The sequence below is a fragment of the Phaethon lepturus genome, unplaced genomic scaffold (genome assembly GCF_000687285.1).
Source record: "Phaethon lepturus isolate BGI_N335 unplaced genomic scaffold, ASM68728v1 scaffold8658, whole genome shotgun sequence".
Taxonomy (NCBI): domain Eukaryota; kingdom Metazoa; phylum Chordata; class Aves; order Phaethontiformes; family Phaethontidae; genus Phaethon; species Phaethon lepturus.
In genome coordinates, this window is record NW_010556867.1 from 1,047 (window position 1) to 24,172 (window position 23,126).

Below are 23,126 nucleotides of genomic sequence, written 5' to 3' on the forward strand. Positions count from 1 at the left end.
ATATTTTGAAGCTTTTAAAATTAGGCAGATCATTCTGTTGCTTTTGAAGTGGTTTGTTCTTTCTAGAAAGGTGGAAATGAGCAGCTGTAGTGAGGAGCTTTTGATCTTAATCAGCTTTTTGTAGGCAGACTGCCATTAGCAGTCTTAAGAAGGAAAAAGTAAACGGAGAATAGCAAATGATGATGATTACACTTCAAACTCTTGTATGCTGAGCTCAAAGAATCTGAACGCGTTTGTCAAGGACTAGTTCTTAACTTTGTATGACATGATTGCTTAAAAGGAAGAGATTTAGCTCTTTCTATTTTTATATTTTTTCTCCCATGACACTGCATAATTTCTACTTAAGATTTTTTACTGTGTGCCAAATAGAGATCAGGGTGGAGCTAATATACTCTCTGAACTCAGATTTTTCTACCACAAAAATCAGGGGGTTTTATTTGTCAGATTCATTAGTCAAATATAATTTGCACTGTGACTTGATTTTGTGTACACAAAATGAAAAACTTACTGTATTTGTTTTTCCATCTCAAAAAGAAACTACCAAGTAAGGATTCATGGAGACTACTTTCTGCACAGGGAAAGAAGACACTCCACATCTGATGGCTGTAGTCACAAATTGCTCATTGAACATACTAAAAAAATAGGAGAATGGGTTGGAAAGAGGCAAATCTTGGGAGTATTGCCAAGGTTTTTAATCTTCATTATATCAAGTTCATTTTGTGCAAATCATTCATTTCTCCTCTGCCTGCTTGTCCTGAGTGGCTTGTGCCTGTGGTCAACAGAAACCTAGAGAATTTCTCACTTGTTTTTTTCTTAGCTGTATTTTATGCTTTCTTTGGTCTGTGTTTGTTCAGAGTTGTCATTCCAATAAAATCCCAATCTTTTATTTCCCATGAACTGAAACATTTCTGAGAAGTAATTTCTGAAGCACCTTAGGTTTCTTCCCAGTTTATCTCAATTAGATATAATAATCAAATTCCTGGAGTAAACATTTTGATTTTCAATCATATTTTCAATTGTTAAATGAAATCTTTCACTTGTAATGTTTTCTGCCCCTAAATACACTGGAAAAGGGCAGAGTGTACTGCATATATACTGTGCTACTTGCATCATAGATGCTTCCTGCATAGTTTTTTTCTCTTACCCTTTTATCCCACTTACATCCTTTTCAAAATCAGGCACAAACCCCGCCTGGCTAGGTCCTTAGTATACTGTGTCTTTTCTAAGAGCTCACAGGTCAGTAAACATTGTCTGATGGATGCCTGTCTATATGCGTGTTCATGAAAACTGATTAATCTAATGGTCCGTGTTATCTTTTGTTCTGCCTGCTCTTCCTGAAAAAAGACTGAAAAGTCTCTGGGTTGCTTGGTCGGTTCCCAAACCTGCAGTGTGAATGCTGGCTTTTTATGCCAGCGTTCATTTCTAATGCCATGTTGATTACATTGGGCTAGAAATGCTAACGTTTTCACTCGTTGTGGGTACCAGCTGACACTCTGTCTTTTCCATGTGTCCTAAAGGACCCTAGAGAGTGGCTTGAGCAGTGGGCTGTGTGTGCCCCAATCAGGATTGTATCACCTGGCCTATGGGCCACAGGATTTCACAGGTGGTAAAGACCTGCTTGCCTTTCAGCTGGTTGGGCCCATAATTGTTCTTTCATGAAGTTATCCAAGCTCTCAAAATGTACTGATGTGAACATGACTTTCATTTGGGTGAAATCAGTGGTTTGGACAGCCTTACATAATCTGTCCAAAGAGATAAAAATTAGTATGCTGAAATGAACTTGTAGATCGTTTATGCCAATGCTGAATAACCTAAACACAACTATGTTCCTTTAGGGAGGATGTTTTTGCTGTCTTTGCTACTGACTCTTTACATAATTTAGTGTAAAATCATGGGTTTTCTAACAGTAGCTGTATTGGCTTTACTGTTTCATGAATGTCTCAGTGAATCTTCTGCTCAGTTAAGTGGCAGTGTGACAAGTGGTGATGGGTAGTTCTGCATGAACCTTGGATATATATGATAAGATGCCAAGGCAGAAATACACAGTTGAAGTTGTTTGGGTCTGAAGCATGTTTTCCTTCTTCTAGGGATGGTGTGATGTGTGGCGATTGATGTACATTAAGCAAGCAAAAATTTGTTGACAAGAGCTGGAATACTCAGATCTCTCTTACGGTATGAACATGAATTGCAAACTTAGAAAACCAGCAAAGGTGCATTCAGTGGCATTGTTCACTTCTGTATCTAAGCATTTGAAGCTTTATACCCTTAAGTACTGGAAATTTTGAAATCTGCAATTTAAGAGCATCACAGTATTTAGTATAAACTGATTGCTATGTAAATGAAGCATTTTGAAAAAATGAATTGCATTTTGAAAGGTTGAGGAGTCATGATGCCATTGATGCAAGGAAGCAGAGAGTAAAGGTTTCTTTCATACTCTACAGAAATTTGACTTGTCCAAAGTAAATCTCTGATTGATACATTCATGCAGAAAACATCCAGCCCTAACGCTATGCGTGGCAGATGCAGAGATGTCTGTCCAGATCTGTAGGAACCTGGAACAGGAGCTCTGAGGTACAGATTGCCTGCTTCGCCTGCATGAGGGTTGTTCAGATACCAGTGGCAGTGGTGCCCTAGTATCGATATTGATGGTTGTTCTGCTGATTGGCTTAATGGATAAGAAAGGAGAGGGGATACCGAGTTCAAGATACAGGTCAATTCCTGTGTCTCTCACAGTTTCAGTAGTACAAAGTCTAAATGCATATACAGAGAAGATTCAAAAACTTAGGTAGACAAACTTTTTAAACTTTGGCAAACTTATCTACTTGATCTGTATCAAGAGTATATCTTTTGCTATTCCCAAATGTAGGGCATTCTAGACGTTTCCTATACATAAATGAGGTAGCACAGTTGAAAATGTTTGGTATTGGTGGTTCAGGTGACATTATTAACTTGTATGTGGTACACAACAAGATGTGATTTTTTTTTTTTTTTCTAAACAGAGTGGCTCACAGGTTTGCAATGTACGAATATTTGCCTATCTTACATTCATATGCTTTGTGTATGAAAACATAAATTTGTTTTTATGAAGCATGTTGTCAAAAGACAACCTGTAAACTAAGCCTCAGAAACTGTTTGTGTGATGCACTGCTACGGTCCTTTAGTGAATTCACATTTGGATTTTGATTAGATGACTGGTGTGCTGAAATCTCTGAGGATTTTTTTTTTAAGTTTAGTGGCAAATATTTATAATTTGATTCTGTTCCTCATAGGACTCCTTGATTAATGACCCAAATTTCCTATGAGACATTTGATCCGTGTGGATTCTCTGATGTTTACTAGAGGGGTCAGCTCGCACTCTAGTCTCATATGAGAGGACATTTTCATGAGATTTGGAATACTTTTGTATTTTGTTAAAGTGTTTAAAATTGCTTCAAAGCTCTTCGGGAACGTGCAAGGGTAAATGGTGACAGAAACCTTTCCCAAGGGAGATATGTTAAGGAAGAGAAGGTTTTATTTTAATGAAGTTTTTCTGGTAAGGTATGGCTGGAGCTCTGTAGTAGTTTACAATAACAAAAGTAAAGAAAACCTCAGTATCTTAAATATTTAACTCTGCTGTCTGGAAGTGCATTTCCCCTGTAGCTACAGATAGAATTTATAATGTCATGTAATATAACCAGCTGATCTTGAGGCATTCCTAGGAGTTCGTTCCTCACACATTCATACTCCTTGTTACACAATAGCTGACATTAGTCAAAGCCTAAAACAGTGTTCCTGAGGCTTGAATGTGTGATTTGATCTCATGGTTTTAGCGTTCAAACTCACTACATTTGAGGAAGCATTTAGACAATGAAGCAACCCCTGTTTCTCTTTCACAGTAAATAACAGATGCGGGTGAAAGATCCATCAAGAGCCAACCCTGAGAAACCAAAGAGAAGCAAAAGGCCTAACAGGCCACAGGATGAAGACTCTTCAGATGATATTTCAGGTAAATACAGTTAGGTGATGAAGGCTAATAACTTCTGTGTTGACTGATAAAACCACAAATCCGTGGTACTACGAAATACTTTTTTTTGTTTGAATTTATGGCAGAAATATCCCCAGTTAGGTGTTATGACGTGATTGGTTGTTACATCATGTGACAGCCCTGAAGGGCTGGAGACTTGGTTGATCTTCAAGGACAACCTCTTCAGAGCAGGAAAATGGTCCTTTCCAGTGTGTGGAAGGTCAAGCACGTGTGGCAGGAGGCTGTTAGCTGAACGGGGAGCTTCCACCGGACCTCAGAGGTAAAAGGAAGGCAGAGAGAGTGGAGGCAGGTTTGGGCTGCCCTTGCAGGGGCCCTGACTGTGCAGGGATGAGATTAGGTAAGCCAGGCTCAGGCAGAGCTGAATTGCATGAGGGGTGTGAAGAGTAAAATGGGCTTGTATGGATACTGTGACAAGAAGGCTAAGGCAAGCTGCTTGAAGGGGCAGGGGACCTAGGGACATGCGAAAAGGCTGGGGAGCTCAGTCCTTCCTTTGCTTCTGTCTTCACATGTAAGCTCTGCACTTGGTCCTCCCGGGTCCCTGAGCCTAGTGGAAGACTGGGATTTAAGCATTGTCCAGAATAGAAGATTGAGAGCTGTTAAGCAAACTGGACATGCACAAGTCCATGGGATCAGATGGGATGCATCTGAAGGTGCCTAGAGAGCTGGGTGCTCTGTCAACTTTATGACAACGAAGTGAGGAGAGCAGTTGATGCACAGGAGGGTAGGTCTGCCGTTCAGAGTGACTTACATCGGCTGGAGGAATGGGCTGGTAGAAACTTCATGGAGTTCAGCAAAGGCAAGTGGAGAGTTCATCTCCTAGGCCAAAATAACCACATGCAATTACAGGGTGGGCATCAATGGCTTTAAAGGAGCTTTGCAGGGAAGATCCTGGGGGTCCTAGTGCACACGTTGAATAAAAGCAAACGGTGTGGCTTGTGCCTGCTGTATGCTGGACTGTATTAACTACAGTGCGGGTCAAAGTACGTGATTCTTCCCATCTTTTCAGCACTTGTGAGACTTCATCTGGAGTACTGTGTCCAATTGTGGGCTCCCTGTTAAAAAACAGACATGGACTTGTCAGAGTGAGTCCAGCAATGGGTCACCTCCTCCACATGGTTAAGGAGATGGAGAACATGATGCATGAAGAGGGCTGAAGGGAATGGATTTGTTTAGTCAAAGGAGTGAAAGTATAGTTTCTTTCTTTGACTGCATGATAGGTGGTTACAGAGAAGGCAGAGCCAGACTTTTCTAGGAGATCCGCAATGAAACGACTAAAGGCAACAGACAAAAGTTAGGGCAAGGAAAATTTGGCTAGGTATGAGGAAATTTATTTTATTTTCATATGAGGATGATCAAATAGAAAGCTGATTTTCTAGTAAGGTGATGAAACCTCTGTCCTTGAAGATATTCAACAGTCAGCTGAACAAAGCCATCAGCAATCAAATCTAAATTTGTATTTGACCCTGCTTTGAATGAGGGTTTGGACAAGCTGGCCTTCAGAGGTCACTTCAAACCTAGGTTATTCTGTGATATTATAGTGGAATTTGTACAAAAAACAGGACAGAGAAGAGGTTGGTGATATTCATGTTCAGAATGGGCAGTTGGATTAAGGGTGCATGGGTATTTGGAAATCTGTCTTTATGGATGGGAAAGGAGGTCAACCACCTGTGTTGTTATATGCTAAAATAGTAGGTTTATATAGTATTTTTCTTTTGACACCCCCCTCCCAAACAGGGAAGTTAATTTTGTACAGAAGTAGTTCTTGTACTTTTGTACAAAATAGTTTATCTGTTTTTAAGAGGTGGTGTTTATTGACTTGAAAAGGATTTTCATTGTAGAAAGACCGAAATAGATCGTTCATAAAATTCAGTATATGGAGAGCAGGTGGCTGATTTTTCCTGTTGTAGTTCTTTGCCATTTTTTTCCCTAATGTTGCATTCATTGAAGACTCTACTCCCTTAGTATACACATTCTCCCTTTCTTAGCTATTATTTTTAATGGATGGAAGTGAGTATGTGTCATTTTCTTTAGGCTTAACCTGCCAGCACGTGAGCCAAGCAGTGGATGTGCATCATGTGAAGAGAGCGGTAGCTCAGAGTGTTTGGTCAATATGTGCAGAATGTCTGAAGGAGAGGCGGATGAGTGATGGTGAGCCCGTGGCACCTTCGGATATATGGCTGTGTCTCAAATGTGGCTTTCAGGTAAGCATATGTTGGAAATCTATGGAGGTGGATAGGCCCTGATTTTCTAAAGGATGTGACCAGTATAGCTCCTTGTCTGTTTGGCATCTTATTACCTTCAGTGAAACAGTGTGACACAAGTGCTTAGTTGTGGGAGTCCATGCTTCAGCTTCTTCAGTGGAGTGGGATGTGGCCTTACGTTCTTCTTGTCTGGTTGTCGGCCGCGTTTTGGGTAGCTTTATGGATCATGGTGTGTTTCAGCATCACAAGTAGTAAGTGACAGTTCTGCCTTTTCGCTGTTCTTCATCTGCATGCTCTTGCCAGGTACAGAGAATTTGCTCCAGGAACTTCTTGGTTGCAAAATGTATCCATTCAGCTGGCCTCTGCAGAAGATCCTGCAAATATAAATGAATGAAAAAATGGATATGTATATTGCTGAATCGACTATACTATGGACACTCAATTGCTAGATTTGATTGAAACTAAGGAGAAGGCACTGTGCAGGCGTGAGAATGCTGCTTTTAGTGGCAGCTAGCCATTAGATTAGATCAGTTACAATGTCAAGTTGTGGCTTCAGAGTTTAGAATGGCAGGTCCTGACGCCAAGGGCTTGCGCAGATTTTTGTCCTGTGAGTGAAGTAAAGCCTGATACAGAAAAATTTGGTTTACAGGCAGTGTCATGCTTGGTTCAGCTAATAGTTGCCCGACCAAAGCATTTCACAATTTTCTTAGAATTTTGGTAGGTCTTGAAGGACAGAAGCCAGCTCCTACTGGTATTACCTGAACAGATTTACTTTTGCAAAGAAACATAAAAAATTATTAGCATAAAATTAGCAAAACTATTAGCCAAAAATATTGGCAGGCTTCAAAATATAGTTAAGTGGATCTGAGAAGGACTCATATAGCTTGTCTGAAAATTTTTAGTTAAGGTGATGTTGTGGTTTAACCCCAGCTGGCAACTAAACACCATGCAACCGCTTACTCACTTCCCCACGGTGGGAAGGGGGAGAGAATTGGAAGAACAAAAGTGAGAAAACTCATGGGTTGAGATAAAGACAGTTTAATAGGTAAAGCAAAAGCTGTACACAAGCAAAGCAAAACAAGGAATTAATTCACCACTCCCCATCGGCAGGCAGGTGTTCAGCCATCTCCAGGGAAGCAGGGCTCCGTCGCATGTAATGGTTACTTGGAAAGACAAACGCCAGCACTCCACCAGTCCCCCCTTCTTTTTTCTTTGTCCCAGCCTTATATACCAAGCATGACATCATATGGTATGGAATATCTCTTTGATCAGCCTGGGTCAGCTGTCCTGGACATGTCCCCTCTCAGCTTCCCGTGCACCCCCAGCCTTCTTGCTGGCAGGCCAGCATGAGAAGCTGGACAGTCCTTGACTACTTAGCAACAACTGAAAACATCAGCATGTTATCAACATTTTCTCATCCCAAATCCAAAACTTAGTCTCACACTAGCTTCTATGAAGAAAATTATCTCTATCACAGCTGAAACCAGGACAGGTGGGCTTTTAAAAGGAGTTAAATCTGTGTGCTTTTTCATGTTCATGCTGTTAATAGCCTCCAAAACTCATGCCTCATTCAGAGACCAGTCCTGAACCTTCGAAGTCCCACTCTGTAGATACTTGAAAAATTGCAAATGCTTTCTCACGAAGTTGCTGTACATAAATGGTGTGTTATAAGTACCTTTTTAGTACAAAACCAATTTATGTGCCGTTTGTATTTGGTGTCTGGAATGCATTTGGCATTCTTGAACAGTGAGGGTTATCTGTGCTGTCCTTTCCCTGATATTCTGTGGACAAAATATGCTCCATAGTAATGTAATTCACTTTTTAGAGAATTCATACTTTTGTGAATGGCATAATTTGCTGTCTGTTGATACTTATTGAATTCAGAAGCTAGGAGTTATTTCTATTAAGTTAAAACAAACTTAATAATTAGCTATATTTTTAACTGATTTTTCCAAGTAGAAAAGATGAGGTTTTGGTTTTAAAAAAAAAGTTAATTGATATCTTTATAATACTGGATTATAAAGAACATTAAACCCTCTCAATCCTTGAGAATGCTAAATGAGTATTTAGGGCACTATAGCTTTCTGTCTAATCTTGAAAAGTAAAGTTTTTGCAGTTTATTTACTACTAATATAGTCTTCTCCTACTTCCCTTTTTCCCCCTTACTGTGTGATGTTTACATTTTTAGGGATGTAGTAAGAACTCGGAAGGCCAACATTCTCTGAAACATTTCCAAACAGCACGCGCAGAACCTCATTGCATTGTTATCAACCTCAGCACATGGATCATATGGTAAGAATGAGCATGCAGGTGTTTGTGTATGCTTGTCTGTAAGGACTACTCATAACTTAAAGCAGAGTCTTCTCATGACAAAGAATGATTCTCACAGATAATGTGAATACTTTATATGGAGGAAAGGCAGGCTTTCTAAAGAGAAAATTAGTTTGTCCTAGGACTTTCAGTGGGTCACAAATCAATACTAACACAGAAGTTTGAGTCCATTGTGCTCTGTAGAGTCTTGGCTGGTTATAGGAGTTTGTCCTTCCTGATTGTTTCTATATGATTATTTGCAGGACTATTAACAGAGATTATTTAAATCTGTATCAGTGAATTGGGGCTAATCTATAGGAGAGCATATATGGGATGAGAGAATTCAATTTTATTCCTCTTTTTAGTATGGAAAATTGTAACCTAGAGCTTAAGGAATTTGCGTAAGGTTGTTAGAGAGGTTTGTTAGAACTGAGAGGTGCATCCAGATATCCTGAACTCCAGTTCGTTTCTTCTTTTGTTAGGTGTTATGAATGTGATGAAGAGCTGTCCACACATTGCAACAAAAAGGTTTTGGCTCAGATAGTTGACTTTCTTCAGAAACATGGTTCCAGGGCTGAACCAAGTAAGTTTACACAAATAGTTTTATTTGGAGACATCTGTAATGTACTGTCTCTAAAAATGAGCATTTCAGATTTTGAATCATGTTAAACATACAATTGAATGATGCGAGTATAATACAGCTTGTAATTGCACAATTACTTGGGCAAGTAGTGCCTGTCGAAACATAATTTCATTGTTTTTTCTACAGTATGATTACATTTTTAAAATACTTTGGGCAGCATAGGACAGTTTTTCCAAATTTTGCCTTTAATGAAGAAAGTTTGTTGTAGAACAGATGTTACCTTAAATAAGATGCCATATAAATTAATGCACAAAACCTATGTGGGAGCATAAACGAATTGAATTCTCCTAGTGTGTACGTGTCACACCTTAAATTTGTTCTGATTTAAATTTGTTTTCCACAGTTAATTAAATTTAAGTGGATTTTCTAGTACTCTGTTGGATGTAATGGTTTCTGTTCATTTATGTTATTGGGTTTTCGTTAATAGGACACTCATTTCTATTAATTGAAAATAGTAGGAAATTATTTTCTTATTTTAGGAGCCTACTGTAACTTCTCAATATATGTAGTAGTAGATAGAACTTTGTTGGCCCTCAGCTGTCTACTTTTGATAATGTTGATGTTATTCATCCCTACTGTAACACACTCGGCATTGTGACTTATTGCATCTGATTCCAGATTTTCTTCACAAAAAACAGCTTAAGTAAACTTTTAAAACAATTGGTTCCAGTTTTTAGCAGAGATTATCAACTGGTTAGAAGTAAGAATGGAAAAGAATTGCCTTACTGAATTAGACTAGGTATTCCTCTAGCTGCATGTGTATAAATCCTACTGGTTTTAAGAGGTGTTACACATTTTTTTGAGGGGAAAACAATGAAGGGCCACTCAGAAATACATATTATATATTTTGATCTAGTCACAAGTTGTATGTTAAATTACACAATTTTAATAAATTGATAAATTGCTACTTTTTGCATCTTTTCGCTTGGAGCAATGAAAAGACAGTATGTGATTTCACTTCAGTTCACAGCTTCAGTTTCAAGTTTGCATGTAATAAATAGGTGTTGGAGCTTGCTTGCAGATGAAAATGCTGTAGTGTTTGTTTCAGTTAATTTAATGGAAACAATTTTGTTCTGGTTTTGTACTGCTGGATAAGACTTTCAGAGTAATATGACTCGGTGTGCTTGATGGTTTAGATTTTTAGTGTATAAATCTTCAAAATATCTAAAGTTTTCAGAGTGTGGTGCTTAGAAGTTTTCTGTGAAATGTCTTAAATTGAGCAACCAAAATTCCAAACTAATTCAGGAAAAGTAAACTTAAATTAGGCTCATATTTTCTTAAAAATCAGGTGTTTATAGAAATATATTCTGCCCTGCTCTTCTGCTGTTTATGTAGTTTGTGTTTCATTTTGATACTCTGTTTTGAAAATGCATATATTTCATTTAAGTATTTACCTGATATGACTGGAAATACTTTCCTATAACTGCAAACAAAATTGTATTGTTTTTGTCTAGGGCATAAACATTCCTTTTTCTTTTTTCTTTTTTTTAATTTTTCCTGTTTTAGTTAAACCAGTTTTCCCCTCAGTTTCCGAAACCAGTCATTAAGATGAAAAACTAGCTATCATACAGCTTCAGTTTGCGGTCATGCATTTTGTGGTAGCAGTGCACTGAGTTGGACCTGCTTGCTTTAGTGCTTTGGAAAAGGAGGTTCATGGCAGTGATGTAAAAGGTAGAGTTGGGTGCCAGCGATGACATCAGGCGAGCTGTGTGTTGTGGGCAGCATGAGGTTCCTCCAAGAACGTGGTGGGAGGTGCAGGACAGTTTTAAATTGGTGGTGGACTGCGGAGTCTGCTTTCCCAGTGTCTGGACTGTTTGTTACCAGTCTGTATGGTTACGTGTCATCCTTCAAATTCATGCACGTGCCTGGTTTTGAGCATGCGAAAAGTCACGCCAGCATCCTTCAAAGCTAAGGAGGTCATGTGCAAGCCTTGCAGGGTGGCTGCCTTGACAGCAAGAGGTCTTGGTGCGTGGAAGTTGTTCCTGCAAGGCAGTTGTGTCTCCAGCTCGACGCTGGAAAAGGGCTAAGGCTCCCGTGTGAGCCTGTGTTCACGTAAAAACCAAGTATGCGTGTGTATACGTCCATAATGCTTTGAAGGTAGAGGTCAGTGACCCTCTCTGTGAGGCAGAGTTTGGATCCCGTTCTTGAGAGCTCTGGGTACGTTGGCCCAAAGACGATCTGTTGGGTTCTTAAATGGCAGGAAAACGAGGAAAAAGCTGTTTGCCTGGCATGGTCTGTTGCTTTGGGCCAGGCTGCTCACTGGAAGAGGCTGGGAAACAGCCGTGTATTGGTAAGCGGCATGCGTGAGAGGGAATTCCCAGGCAGCGTTGGCATGCTTGTTTCACTTTGGTAAGTGTAACAGCAGTGCCTGTTCTCTTTTATGTCAAATACTCGCGCTGACACATTTGGTACTTCCTCTAAAGAAATGTAACTTAAGTAAGAATTCCTCTTTCCTTTAAATTAGGCGGCCTTTGAGGATTTTTTAAAAATAAAATCTGAAATAGAAATGTTAATTCATGCTGGTGTCCAGAACACAAAAGACACAAAGTATAACAGTGAAAATTAACTCTACTTATCTTTTAGTTTTCTTAAGTGTAGTGTTTTATTTCGTGTTACAGTGATATTTTCACTGTAACTGTCATCCTTTAAATTACTAGCTGGCTTAGTGTTTTTAAATTTATTTTGTATATTCAGCCATTATAAAAATAAACTGCTTTAATTTTAAATAAATGAAAAATAACTTGTGAGAAACAAGTAGTGTAAAACTTGACAATTAGTAATTCATGTTTCCCACTTTTGCTTTTCCCCATTGCTTTTCTATGTCTTCCTAAAAAAGTAGCCAAAGTGAAGACACTGTTACTTAATTTTCTTATCAGAATGTGGCACTGTAACAACAATTCATCTTATGTCTGGATTTCTTCCTGTTCTAACAACTGGTTGGCATGGTGTGTCAGTAAAATTCAAATAAGATTGTGTAGAAATTTCTGCAGAAAGGCAGTATGAACATGGATCTAAGTAACAGATGAGGGTTGCTAGGGTTTTTGTTTTTTTTTGGTTCTCAAAAGTGCAGGAGTCATTTAAAGATAAAATAATCAGCTTAAACATGTAAGGGAGGGTTATATAGATTTCCTACTTAATGCATCTTGGAAAATAAACAAAAGCAAAATGCTTGTCATTTGGTACTAATGTGGTGGAATAGCGTGGCAGCAGGATCCCTGCTTTTCACTCGGCCTCTCATAAAGATTCAACTTCACTTCAGCTGTAAAAATGTGCAAATTACATTACTACTACATGACTGACTTTTGTAATTACATTAAGCGATTGAGATAAATCCCAGTGCTGGGTTCCCAAAAGAATGCTTGCAGCTGTGTGATTTTCGCATCTGATCCTATGGTTTGTTGTACCCAGCAGTGCCTGCTTCCCCCCCCACCCACCATTTTTTTTCCTTTTTTTAGAGGAGTCTGTTTGCTTAAGGGGTCATGTTGGGCACAAGATGGAAGAATAAAGCAAGATTGCTTTCTAGGGTGTACCACCCAGAAATTTGTTTTGTGTAAAAGGTTAGCAGGCCATGATGATTTCCACAGAAAGGCAGGTGCAGTATTGTCCGTGTGGCACACTTGTGAGCTTCACATGGACATAATGCACATGTAGTACACAGAAACCATGCTGAGACATTGCGATCTGCGTGTCTGCTCATTTGCTGGAGAAAATAAATTGTTTTGCAGTCTTAAAAGTGAATATTATGCACATTTTCCTTTACAAAAGCCAAATTAGACGTCGGTGGAGACATAAGATTGCATACTCAGTTTTTTTTATAGAGCAGTTAATTAAATTAGTTTGTGTGGCAATAGAATGGGAAGGAAGAATATTTATTCTCAAATTTTGTAGTTAAATTTATTGTTGGAAAGGTCAAGCAGAGGAATGAGATTTTGCTAGTAAGTTCAGCTGCCCGGATGTGCCAATAGATGAAACTATATCAAGAAACTTGACTTCTTTTTTTAATGGACGTAACCCATGTAAAACAAAGATGAAAAAAGATACAGTTCTACAGTACAAGTAATAGGTGTTAACTTGTGTGGAGAAACAAATAGTATGATGAATAGATTTTTAGATTTGCATTCATCTGTGAGTAGTAGCAGTTGACAACTGATCGCACTGAAAAAAATAATTGTGCTCTTTCATAACTGATTTTTACTATGTGTAATTTGGAGCTTGAAGTCATATAAGTCCATTTTATCTACTTAAAAAGAAAATTAACTGTCAAATATAAAGCAGTATATGTTGATTCTCCAAATCTGAGATATGCTTCAGGAAAAAGACATTTCTGTTGTTGGTCATAAATTTTTCTTTCCAGTTTACTTACTTGTTAGTGTGCATTGTACACGTTGCAAAGAAACGAAAACTGAATCATTGGCAAAAAAAAATTTTAGACATTCTGTCATTTTTATCCACAGATTCTTCCCTTTCCTGTCCACATACTTGTTTCCTTGTGAGGTATAGCACAAGTCATCTAAGCGTAGGGGATCAAAACTGGTGCTTGAATAGCTTGCTCTTTCACACTGTGCAGATGTGATTTTTAGTTCATAACATTCGGGCAGAGTCAGAAAAATAAAATTGTAATTGTAATCCTTAATTTGGTAGGATTGTAACACTGCAAGAGAAATTGGGCTTTTAAAATGTAAAGCTAGTGACCATTTCAGAAGAGAACTGTGCTGTTTTTCTAGGGGTTAGATTCTCATTGTTGTATGGTGTTGAAAAAAAAATTTTAAGTTTCTTAAATAAAAAAGGAGCATCAGACAATTTAGTAGCATTTCATAATACAGCATGATGAGAACTTGGTAAAAGAAAGGCAATCTATTAACCTTGCTTTTACTGTGAAGACCTTCAACTGAAGTACCACAGTTGTATTCAATAGAAAAGGCTTGACCTTGGAATAAAAATGCATATTCCTGGAACCCTCATTTTTAATTAAAAAAAAAAAAGTTGCATTGAAAAGATGAGCAAAAATGCTTACTCCCCTGGCTGAAAGAAAAATTGGATGTCATTTATCTTTTTGCTTGCATACCATCTGCACCCCCAGGCACAGCTCAGTTTCAGCAAGTCCACGTGCACTGCATATGTTTGAAATACTGGCAAAACAAATTGATAGGGAACCTGCGATAAGTTCTCTGAATATCTTTTGCAAATGGATGTGTCTGCACTGTCTGTGTTTGTACACCTAGTCTGGTGACTTGCTCTGATTCATGGACTGAATCATTGTCTATGTTAGTGTTGGGCTTAGAAATCTCAGTCACATACCCATGAGGCTGGTGCTGTGCAGCCGTGGGACAAAACGCTGTTGTTCCCTGCCTCTCAGAGACCTTGCGAGACAAGACTACAGGTGAGCAGAAGTAGATTAGAAAAAAGCTGAAGAAAAGAGCGCATTGCAAGCAAGAGCTGCAGCAGAGGAGCTGCTGTCCTCTCTCCTGTGGGTCTGGTGGGAAAGGGGGTTGCTAGCATGGATGATGTCGGGAAGCTTATCCGAGCCCAAAGGCTGTGCCTAAGCAGAAACGCAGCTGTCTGAGGAGTAAGTGCAGGAGGTGGACGTCATGGTGGGACCAGAGGCAGGCACTGACCTGGTGCCAGGGAAGAGGTGGTCAGTAGGGTGGGATGGGTTTAGCAATGGGTCTTGGGCAGAGCGCTGTGGTAGGGTGTCTCTGCAGCCAGGTATGCTTCGTTGAAGGGAAAGGAGGTTCTGGTCATCAAGGTACAACTTGGGTGAGAGTTTTCCCTGTGTGACTGGATTAGGAAGGCCACCTCTACAACACAACTGCAGGAAGAGACTGACAAGAGAGGCTCATTCTGAATGTGAGCCCCAAAACAGTCACAGTCGGGTACGCTGTCCTGCTGTGAAGGGACAGGCCTGCCTGGGGCTGATGTCCACAGTGCCTGAGAAGGGCAGAGAGGTTGAGGAGCACCATGTCAACTCTTTAAAAGATGCAACAGTGAAGTACAGACAAAAATCAGTCTATGAATTTAATTACTTTTGTGCTTTTCACCTGCCTTGCTCTTGTTAACATTAGATATATATTATATATAATATATTATATATAGATTAAAAAACATATATTATAACAGGTATTAACTGCACGCAGCCAGATGGCCTGGAGTACTACTTTTCTCAAAATACTGTTTGGCCAGGAGCTGAAGGCCCATGTGAGCAGCAGCGGATGACAGCCATTTCGATGGAATCCTCCTGCTGGGGTCCTTGTTGTGCCTATACCGGCATAAAGGTCACTTTTCATATCCAAAAGCACGCCTGTTAAAACATTACAGGGTTGCAAGATTGTGTTGGCAAGAGTCTATGGAACAGTTCAGTGCAAATTCACTTTAAAAAATTACATATTACCCTTTTGATTAATAACATGCTTGTAGCCTTGGGTTAATCTTGCAGAAGGACCCTGCAGCTCCAATCTGTAGAAATATTAGCTATCACAGCCATTACCAGCATCTTCTATTAAGACTGACCAACTCTTCACATGTCAACTAAACATTCAGCTTCAGGCCTGTCTGTCATTTGTCACTGAGCTGGGGACACTGAGCAGAGTTAAATTAAAAACTACTGTCCCTCCTCCAGCTCTGTATATGTCCTTAAAAATACCTGCACGGCATAAGCAAGGCAGCAGATAACGATTGTAATGGCAAAGCAACATTTTTCTGTCAAGACTTCTTCACAGATACAACAAACTAGTAAAATGTCACGTGGATTATGTTTGTAAAATCTATTAAAAAAATCAAGAGGCAGTAATTAAAACCTTCTGAATGAAAGGAGTTGCCTGGACTTCAGTAACAACATACAGGCCTTTTCTTAATTTGCTACTACTTCTCATGCCTATACTAATTATCCAGCTTTGTGGCAATCGGATGTCTGGTTCTCATTGATTGTGTTTTATAATGGCGTATTCGTCCAGCTCTTATTGCAAGCCGGGATGCTTCGGCTTTGTTTTCCCCCCTTAAACAATTTATATGTGAGATTCAGCAAATGGAACCTTGCTACTTGTGTGAAGCTGCCATTTAACCATGAAGTGAAGTGCTTTTATGGAGTTTGCCCTGCAGATACGGTCTGCTGTGGCAGTGCTGTCCATATTTGGTGGCTGTGCAAGGAGAGCCAGGTGGTGCTGCAAAGCATCGCACAGTGAAGCGTGGACAGATCTGGGTTTGACATTTGTCATCCTCTACTGCTAAAGGGAAGGGAAAAATCTGCTTTTCCATATGCTTATGCTTTAATTTTTGCCTGCAGTTTTGTCCAGATGGCCTTGTGAACATTGTTTACTTTAAGATGCTGTCCCAGATGTTTTTGAATGCCAATGGATAAATGCAGCAACTGTGGTACACTAATACACAAATTATTTACACAATTTTGGCTTTTTTTTTTTTTTTCCTTCTCTTTTTAACCATCTCTTCTCCCCAGCACTTCTCTGTATGGCACACTTTTCTGGGGGGAAAAATTCTCCACTTACGATAAGTTTCTGAGAGTGAGCAGTGCCTTCGAGTTGCAGACACTTGGAGCTCCCATTCTCCTGCTGAGGTTCTCTTGGAGCTCTGGATGGGTGGACAAGTCTGCGACACCATAGTGTGCCCCTTGTAACTGTGTAAATTAAAAGGTGTTGCTGCACGTAGCCCATAAAACAGTGGCCGTTTCAGGGTGTGAGCAGCTCCCAAGCTATTTGTAATTCGTTGCATTCAAAAACACATCTCCTTTTTCAAGGAGAACTTGATCTCTTACTTTGCCCTTGTACTGTCTTAATGTTCCACACCAGTGGAAAGGAGAATATTTTAAAGCTGTGTAAGCAGTATTACCAAGAACATTTAAACATGTTTTTAAACAGCAAAGCACCTCTGACTGCATTTTGACGAACTTGGATACAATTTGGAAAAATAATTATACCTTGATAGCACCGTGTCAGAAGCTTGTTGCCACACACAACAGATATTGTAATGACTTCTTTTTTATTTAATTATATTTTTTCATCTTCTAAGCAAGAAACTACCTAGGAGTGTATGTAAAAGAACCTTTTGGCGTGAGCATTTCATTAACGTAAATAGGTCTGTTAGTTATTTCTCAAGAACACTTTAATGAGACTTCAATGTGAAACTCATTAGAACAAATATATGAATTCATATGTCAAGACAGAGATTGCAGCATCACAGTTCTTGGCATCTATTAAGTCCATAACTCGTTTACATTGACATGCATTGTTAATCAATATTTAAGACACTGCAGATGTCAGTAATGTTCATATTTAGTCCTGCAACCATGACAGTATGAAAGTTGCTAGTAGAATTCGAGGCTAAATATTGTTATCTCAAGTCTTTCCAGTACCTCTAGGCTACAAGTTAATGACTGTCTAACTTTGCTGTGCCTTATCTGTTTAAATAATAAGGGAAATAAGGAAATACACTGGTAGCGTATTCCATTGCAGTTTTATAATTTTTTTTTTTTGTGTAAAATTAACACAGTATGCATTTGGGTTGTCTTAGCAATTCCTCAGGCTGTGACAAAGGGAAGCGGGTGGAGGAGCAAATGTAGCATTTGGGGAAACTGATATCAACTCCAATTTGGCCATTGACTGAGTTGTACAGTGCAATTCAAACAGAGCACAGTAATTGATAAAGACTTGCAGCATTCAGGTGGTAACTTTCAGTTACCTCTCTTCAAATGCCTGAAAAGCAGCCTTTGTGTGGTGTTTCTAGTGTGTCTAATGAACATACATCTTCACTGCCTATTGTTAATGAAATAATAATAGAGCCCATTTTACTTTATTGCTTGGGTAATTGAAGAAGTTACAGTCTTATGGGCCAGTGTGATTATTGTGGAAGGTTTTGTTGGATATATGTGGCTGTTGGGGGGGATTTTTTTCCCCCAGGGTTTTAACTGCTGATGTTTCTTTTTTTTTAAAAGATTACATAAAGCAGCTTTGAGTACCATCAAGGTATCTTTCTGCATATGTTAAAAATAATAAACGTAATCCATGGAGGGACTGAATTGATTAAATGATGCAGTTATACGGTAATGTTAATCTTTAGTTTAATTATAGGTTCATCAAAAATCATACGACTCCATGAAGAAAACAGTGAAACAAGTGAAATACTGAAAGGAAAAAGTTCTGGTAATGGTGCATCTGTTCCAGTCAAAGGAATAAATAATTTAGGAAATACGTGCTTTTTTAATGCTGTCATGCAGGTAAGATGGAAAGCTCATACAGCTTTCTCTTCACAGATTTCAGAAATAATTAATCCGTACAAACTGTGGACTTCAGAAACGGTTCTGACTGTTACCAGTCTTCGTTCTGCTTTTGGAGGTCCTTTTCAAATTCTTTTATCTCCTTGCTATCCAAGCAATATTTCCTGTTATAACAAAAAAGAATTCCTGGATCAGTAGCATTTTTCACAGTAATGAGAGAAATGAAAATGTCAAGTGTGTGAGTTGTACTCTAGCATATGGTTTTATTTGTAGTTCAACATTAGGCAGTCATGAGTAATGCACAGTATTTACCATACTGGTGGGTGTGAAAAGTGGTGCTTTATGCATAATATAAATGTCTGCACAGTGCATTGGGATGATTTTAAACCCCTACAATGGATGCAGTTACAAAAGTACTTTTATTGATTATGTTGGTTTTTTTCTGACCAGAATAAAAGGAATGAGTTATACCAATACACTTTTATTGATGTTGAGTGTACAACTAATCCAACATCCTAAAAAAAGCAGTAGCCTTAGTGGGTTTTGTATTGCTTGTCAGTTGAGCAGAGGTGTCTGTATGTCTGCAGACAGGAGTGAGCAAATGAGAGAAAACTGCTCCGAAGGTGTGCTGAACTGGCAGCAGTTTACCTTGTGTTTATGGTTGTGATTACAAAACTCAGCCAACAAAGTAAATTTGTAAGGGATACAATTACTGCGAATTGTTCTCTGTCCATAGTTAGAGCATTGTAGAAACCTAAGTGATCTACAGTCTAAGTTAACCAAAAATAAACAAACAAAGCTGAGACATGTTGAGTTGGTTTCTCTCTTAAATTCAGAGAAGTAATGCTTTTCACTGTGCCAAAGCCCTTGTGCTTCTTGGGGCATGATGAGGGGGGCTGCAGAGTTTAAAGAAATAAATGTCCTCACCATAAAAAAAAATAAATTAAAGAATATCATTGTTCAACAAAAATAACAAAGTTATTACTAGGAAACTATTTTAGAATTACAGAAACAGAAGTAGATATAGTTTTAGAAACAGTGTGAGATCAATGATCAATAATAATGGCTCTTAGAAGGGTGATGCCTGCTTTTTCTAGTGGTCTGATTTAAACTTCAGTTGTACGTCATTAAATATATCTGTTTTTGTCTATCCCTGAAGTTAGAATTTATAACTAAAGAAAAATACATAGTTGAAAGATCAGCGTGTGTTTCTTGGGTTTATTTTTTTTTTCTTTCAGAACTTGGCACAGACTCATCTACTAAATGAACTTATGTATGAGATGAAGGAGAAAGGAACGAAGTTAAAAATCTGTCATACTGCAGACTCCCAATTGGTAAGTACACAGTGAGAAATGCAAATTTGGGGAAATGTGGGAAGAAGCTGGGAGGATGGGAAAGTGCATCTCCATTAAAGACACACTTTTACTGTCCCGTTTCTTTTTACCTTTTAATTGTTTAGCCAGTTGATGGTATCTGTGAACTCGCTCCTTTTACAAAACATGTTATTCAGACCTGAAGGAGGAGGAATAATCACCTCCTTTCACATTTTGTAATACTGAAGCAGTGGATAATGCCTGACCTTAAGAAGAGTGGCTGGCTTAATTTTGTTTCCCATTTCATTACGTCAGCATGATGTGTAACACAGGAAATAGTATATTTGTCTCTAGAAAGTGTTCATGAAATATTTTATTCCAGTTTGTCCCAGCCCTTCATTGATTAAGGCTTGTAAAATTAAATACATGCTTCACATGCCACCGGATTAAACTGAGAGAAGCAAAATTTCAGTGAGGACCAAATTTTTTGTCCTCAAGCTCATTGGAGGCATATGGGAAAGAGACTTTTGTGGTTATTTGCGGAAGTATATGGTTCTCTTCCCAGTCATGTCTTAGGGCCTTGGCTTTTTGTAATATGTAATATTGGCAATAAAGATAATACCCCTTTTCCTCTGCTAGCTAAAGAAAGCAACTTACAGAGGATTTATTTTTTTCTTTCTTTCTTTTTCTGCTGTTTGCTGGGAGCTTTCTGGTGGCAGTGAGGTCTGAGGGGTGGGATTCTATTCCAGATACTTCTGAAATTATGAAGATTTCTGTATGTTGCTTTTGGTGATGTTCATAGCTTCTCCAGGCAAGAACAGTGTGAAATTCACTGCATTGCTATATTACGTCCAGTGGCAGTTCTGAGCAGCAACATGTTTCACTAAGTTATTCCTGAGCCACAACTGAGGTCTGGAGCTTGTTTGTGCCCGTAGGCTTAGAAAGCCAGTGGTACATTGGCTTACGCTTGATGTGAAACTTGCACAGCCGTAAGGTTGGAAGATTTATTTTTGTGTTTAATGACAACGCATGCAATGTAAGAAAGATCTTTGGAGCAAAGACTGTGTTTTCTGGTCTTTGTATGTCAATGGAGGATTAGAGGGCTACAAGTAGTGTAGCTAATAGTAATGTAGAAACTCCCAGCTTCCTGCTTGGTCAAAGGCATTTTTCCACCTTTTGGTAGTGTATATAATGCAAATACTTTATATTTGTGCGTATCCATAGCGCTTGTGTTTTGTGTGGATCCACTTTCTGGATGAGGCAGCCTCTCTAATTGTTTGTCCAGCGGTTGTAATGTTTTCGTGAGAATCAGGCCAGCTAGTAGGAAGCACCGTGGTCGCCTATGAACCTGGGAGCATGTTAGGGAGAGCTGGCAATCTGTGGCCGTTGAGACACAGTGACATACAAGTGTCTCCTGCTCTAAGACTGGCTCGGGTGGCTGCTAGCCGGCTCCTCCAGCCCTGAATCTCACACCAGGAGGTGTTGTGTGGGATGCACCCTCTGCCTGCCCTCCACACTCCACCACAGCGGACCTCTGGGGTCTGCTGTCAGCCCCTGCTGCAAACCACTGGTGCCTGCTGGTGCCTTCTTGGCACCTGGGTCCTGGAGGAACGGGGTATCTTTCTGTGGCTGTTGGATGTGTGGAAATTTCGGTGTGCTGCTCAGAGGTCAGAGAAGCTGGCCACCCCTTCCCTAAGGTTAAGTAGAGAGAGTGCCACTGAGCTCCGCCTTATGCTGGTTCACGGAGGAGGTCACCCGCATTGTCTCTCCAACTGAATTTCAGTGCAGGTGGGAGTAAGAGTAAAGCAGGTAGTACCGGAGGTAGTCTGTTTCTGTGAGAATCAGGTTGGCTCATTGACATGCCTGTTTCCAAAACTATTGATTACCAACCAGTTTACTCATCGAAAATTGTTTGGTTTTGCAACTATTACTGCTTAAATAATAAGCTTTCTCTTCAACTATTTCAATCATGTTGGTGACATTAACATTTAAAAAAAACTAACCAAAATGCTCTTAAGACTAGAAGTTACATTGTTCTTTGTCATGAATGTGCTAACTTGAAATAAGTCTTGTGTGTCATTAACTTTGAAATCTGATGTGCAGTTTACTTTTGCTTTGAAGGATCCTTTGGTGGTAAACCTCTCCAGCCCGGGACCCTTGACCTCAGCAATGTTCTTGTTCCTTCACAGCATGAGGGAGGCTGGAAAAGGTCCTCTTTCTCCCAAAGTGCTGTTCAGCCAGCTTTGTCAAAAGTAGGTATTGTCAGAATCTTTTACTTACTTATTTGTTATTTCCAGTGATATGTTTCTAAGTGTGCCATCTCTGTTGTCCTTTTTAAGGTGCCATTAGATTTTTTACCTGCAGTCCAGAAAATGTCTTTGTGTTTTAAAGTTGCAGGGCTCCTTGTTGTGCTCCAGGGTTGTACCCGCTCTTCATGAAATGTACAGCCCAGTCCATAACCACTAACTTTTAAGGGGCTTGAGTGTGAGGGGGTGGAAGAGGGCTTGGTAAAACTGAAGAAAATAGACTTGCCTTTCAGGTTTTGTTGTATGTTGGCATAAAGCTTTGCTAATACTGCAAAGTGTATGGAGGTATTTTGAAAAAAAGGGTAAGCTTTTAAATGGGAAACCTCTGCTGTGATGTCTGACCTTGGCATCAATTCAAAATTAAAAAGGGTCTAACAAGTGAGGACTTGAAGCAGTACTGAAATGGCATATGGCTCCAGATTGTAAAGAGCTTACAAGCCCTAAAGAAACTCCTGTTTCTTGGCGTGGAAAATGTTTACAGTGGTGCTTTGTAGGTGCCTTCAATTATGATGCAAACAATCTTGCTTTTTAAAACACCTGTAGAAGACCTATTTAAAAGTTGACACAAATATTTAAATACAGACTTTACAAGTAAAAGAAGCTGTAGAAGAGAGTAACTGGAGGATGATATAGCTGAATCTCACATTTAAAAATATTATTAATGTATGTTAATTTATTTGCTACAATATTATTGTATGGAATTTTAAGTGTTCTGCAGCAAGAGAGTTAGGAGGATAGTTGCAGCCTGCTACCATAGCATTCCAGGCAGGGCAACCTCACTGTGCAAGCATGGGTTTAAAATATGGTGTAAAGAAACAAAAGCTTTTAGACTAGAGCAGGACAATTTAATTCTGTTAAATTAGTTATTACTTTTTCTTTATCCTCAAAGTTCAACTTCATAAACTTAATATATTTTTTTCAGTTGTACTTCCTTTTGATTCTTTTGAGCTGTAAAAGGAAAAGTGTATAAAGTGTCCTTACAGTGATTTTGAGTCAAACAGCAGTGTTTTCTGGTTAGCATCATCTACGTGGAAGAAAAATATATAGGGAAGAAAAATATGTTGTTTCCTCACTCCTGCTCCTGTTTTGGGGCTGACTCAAAAATG

General features: G+C 39.1%; 1 protein-coding gene across 1 annotated transcript; it reads left to right on the plus strand.

The window, feature by feature from the left end:
* Window positions 1-3,885: 3,885 nt before the first annotated feature.
* Window positions 3,886-21,970, plus strand: LOC104625049 (ubiquitin carboxyl-terminal hydrolase 45-like). Its single transcript, XM_010292579.1, has 8 exons — window positions 3,886-3,985; window positions 5,714-5,716; window positions 6,056-6,225; window positions 8,414-8,517; window positions 9,018-9,118; window positions 18,256-18,401; window positions 19,640-19,735; window positions 21,836-21,970. The coding sequence occupies exons 1-8, from the start codon at window positions 3,886-3,888 to the stop codon at window positions 21,968-21,970; spliced, it is 855 nt and encodes a 284-aa protein (XP_010290881.1).
* The last annotated feature ends 1,156 nt before the right edge of the window (window positions 21,971-23,126 follow it).

What these genes read in the sequence shown, in the direction of transcription:
- LOC104625049 (XM_010292579.1), top strand. Translation starts at nt 3,886, where the DNA reads ATGCGGGTGAAAGATCCATCAAGAGCCAACCCTGAGAAACCAAAGAGA. An exon ending in CTCAGCACATGGATCATATG is followed by an intron (nt 8,518 to 9,017) that starts GTAAGAATGAGC and finishes TTCTTTTGTTAG; the next exon opens with GTGTTATGAATGTGATGAAG. An exon ending in ATACTGCAGACTCCCAATTG is followed by an intron (nt 19,736 to 21,835) that starts GTAAGTACACAG and finishes TTTGCTTTGAAG; the next exon opens with GATCCTTTGGTGGTAAACCT.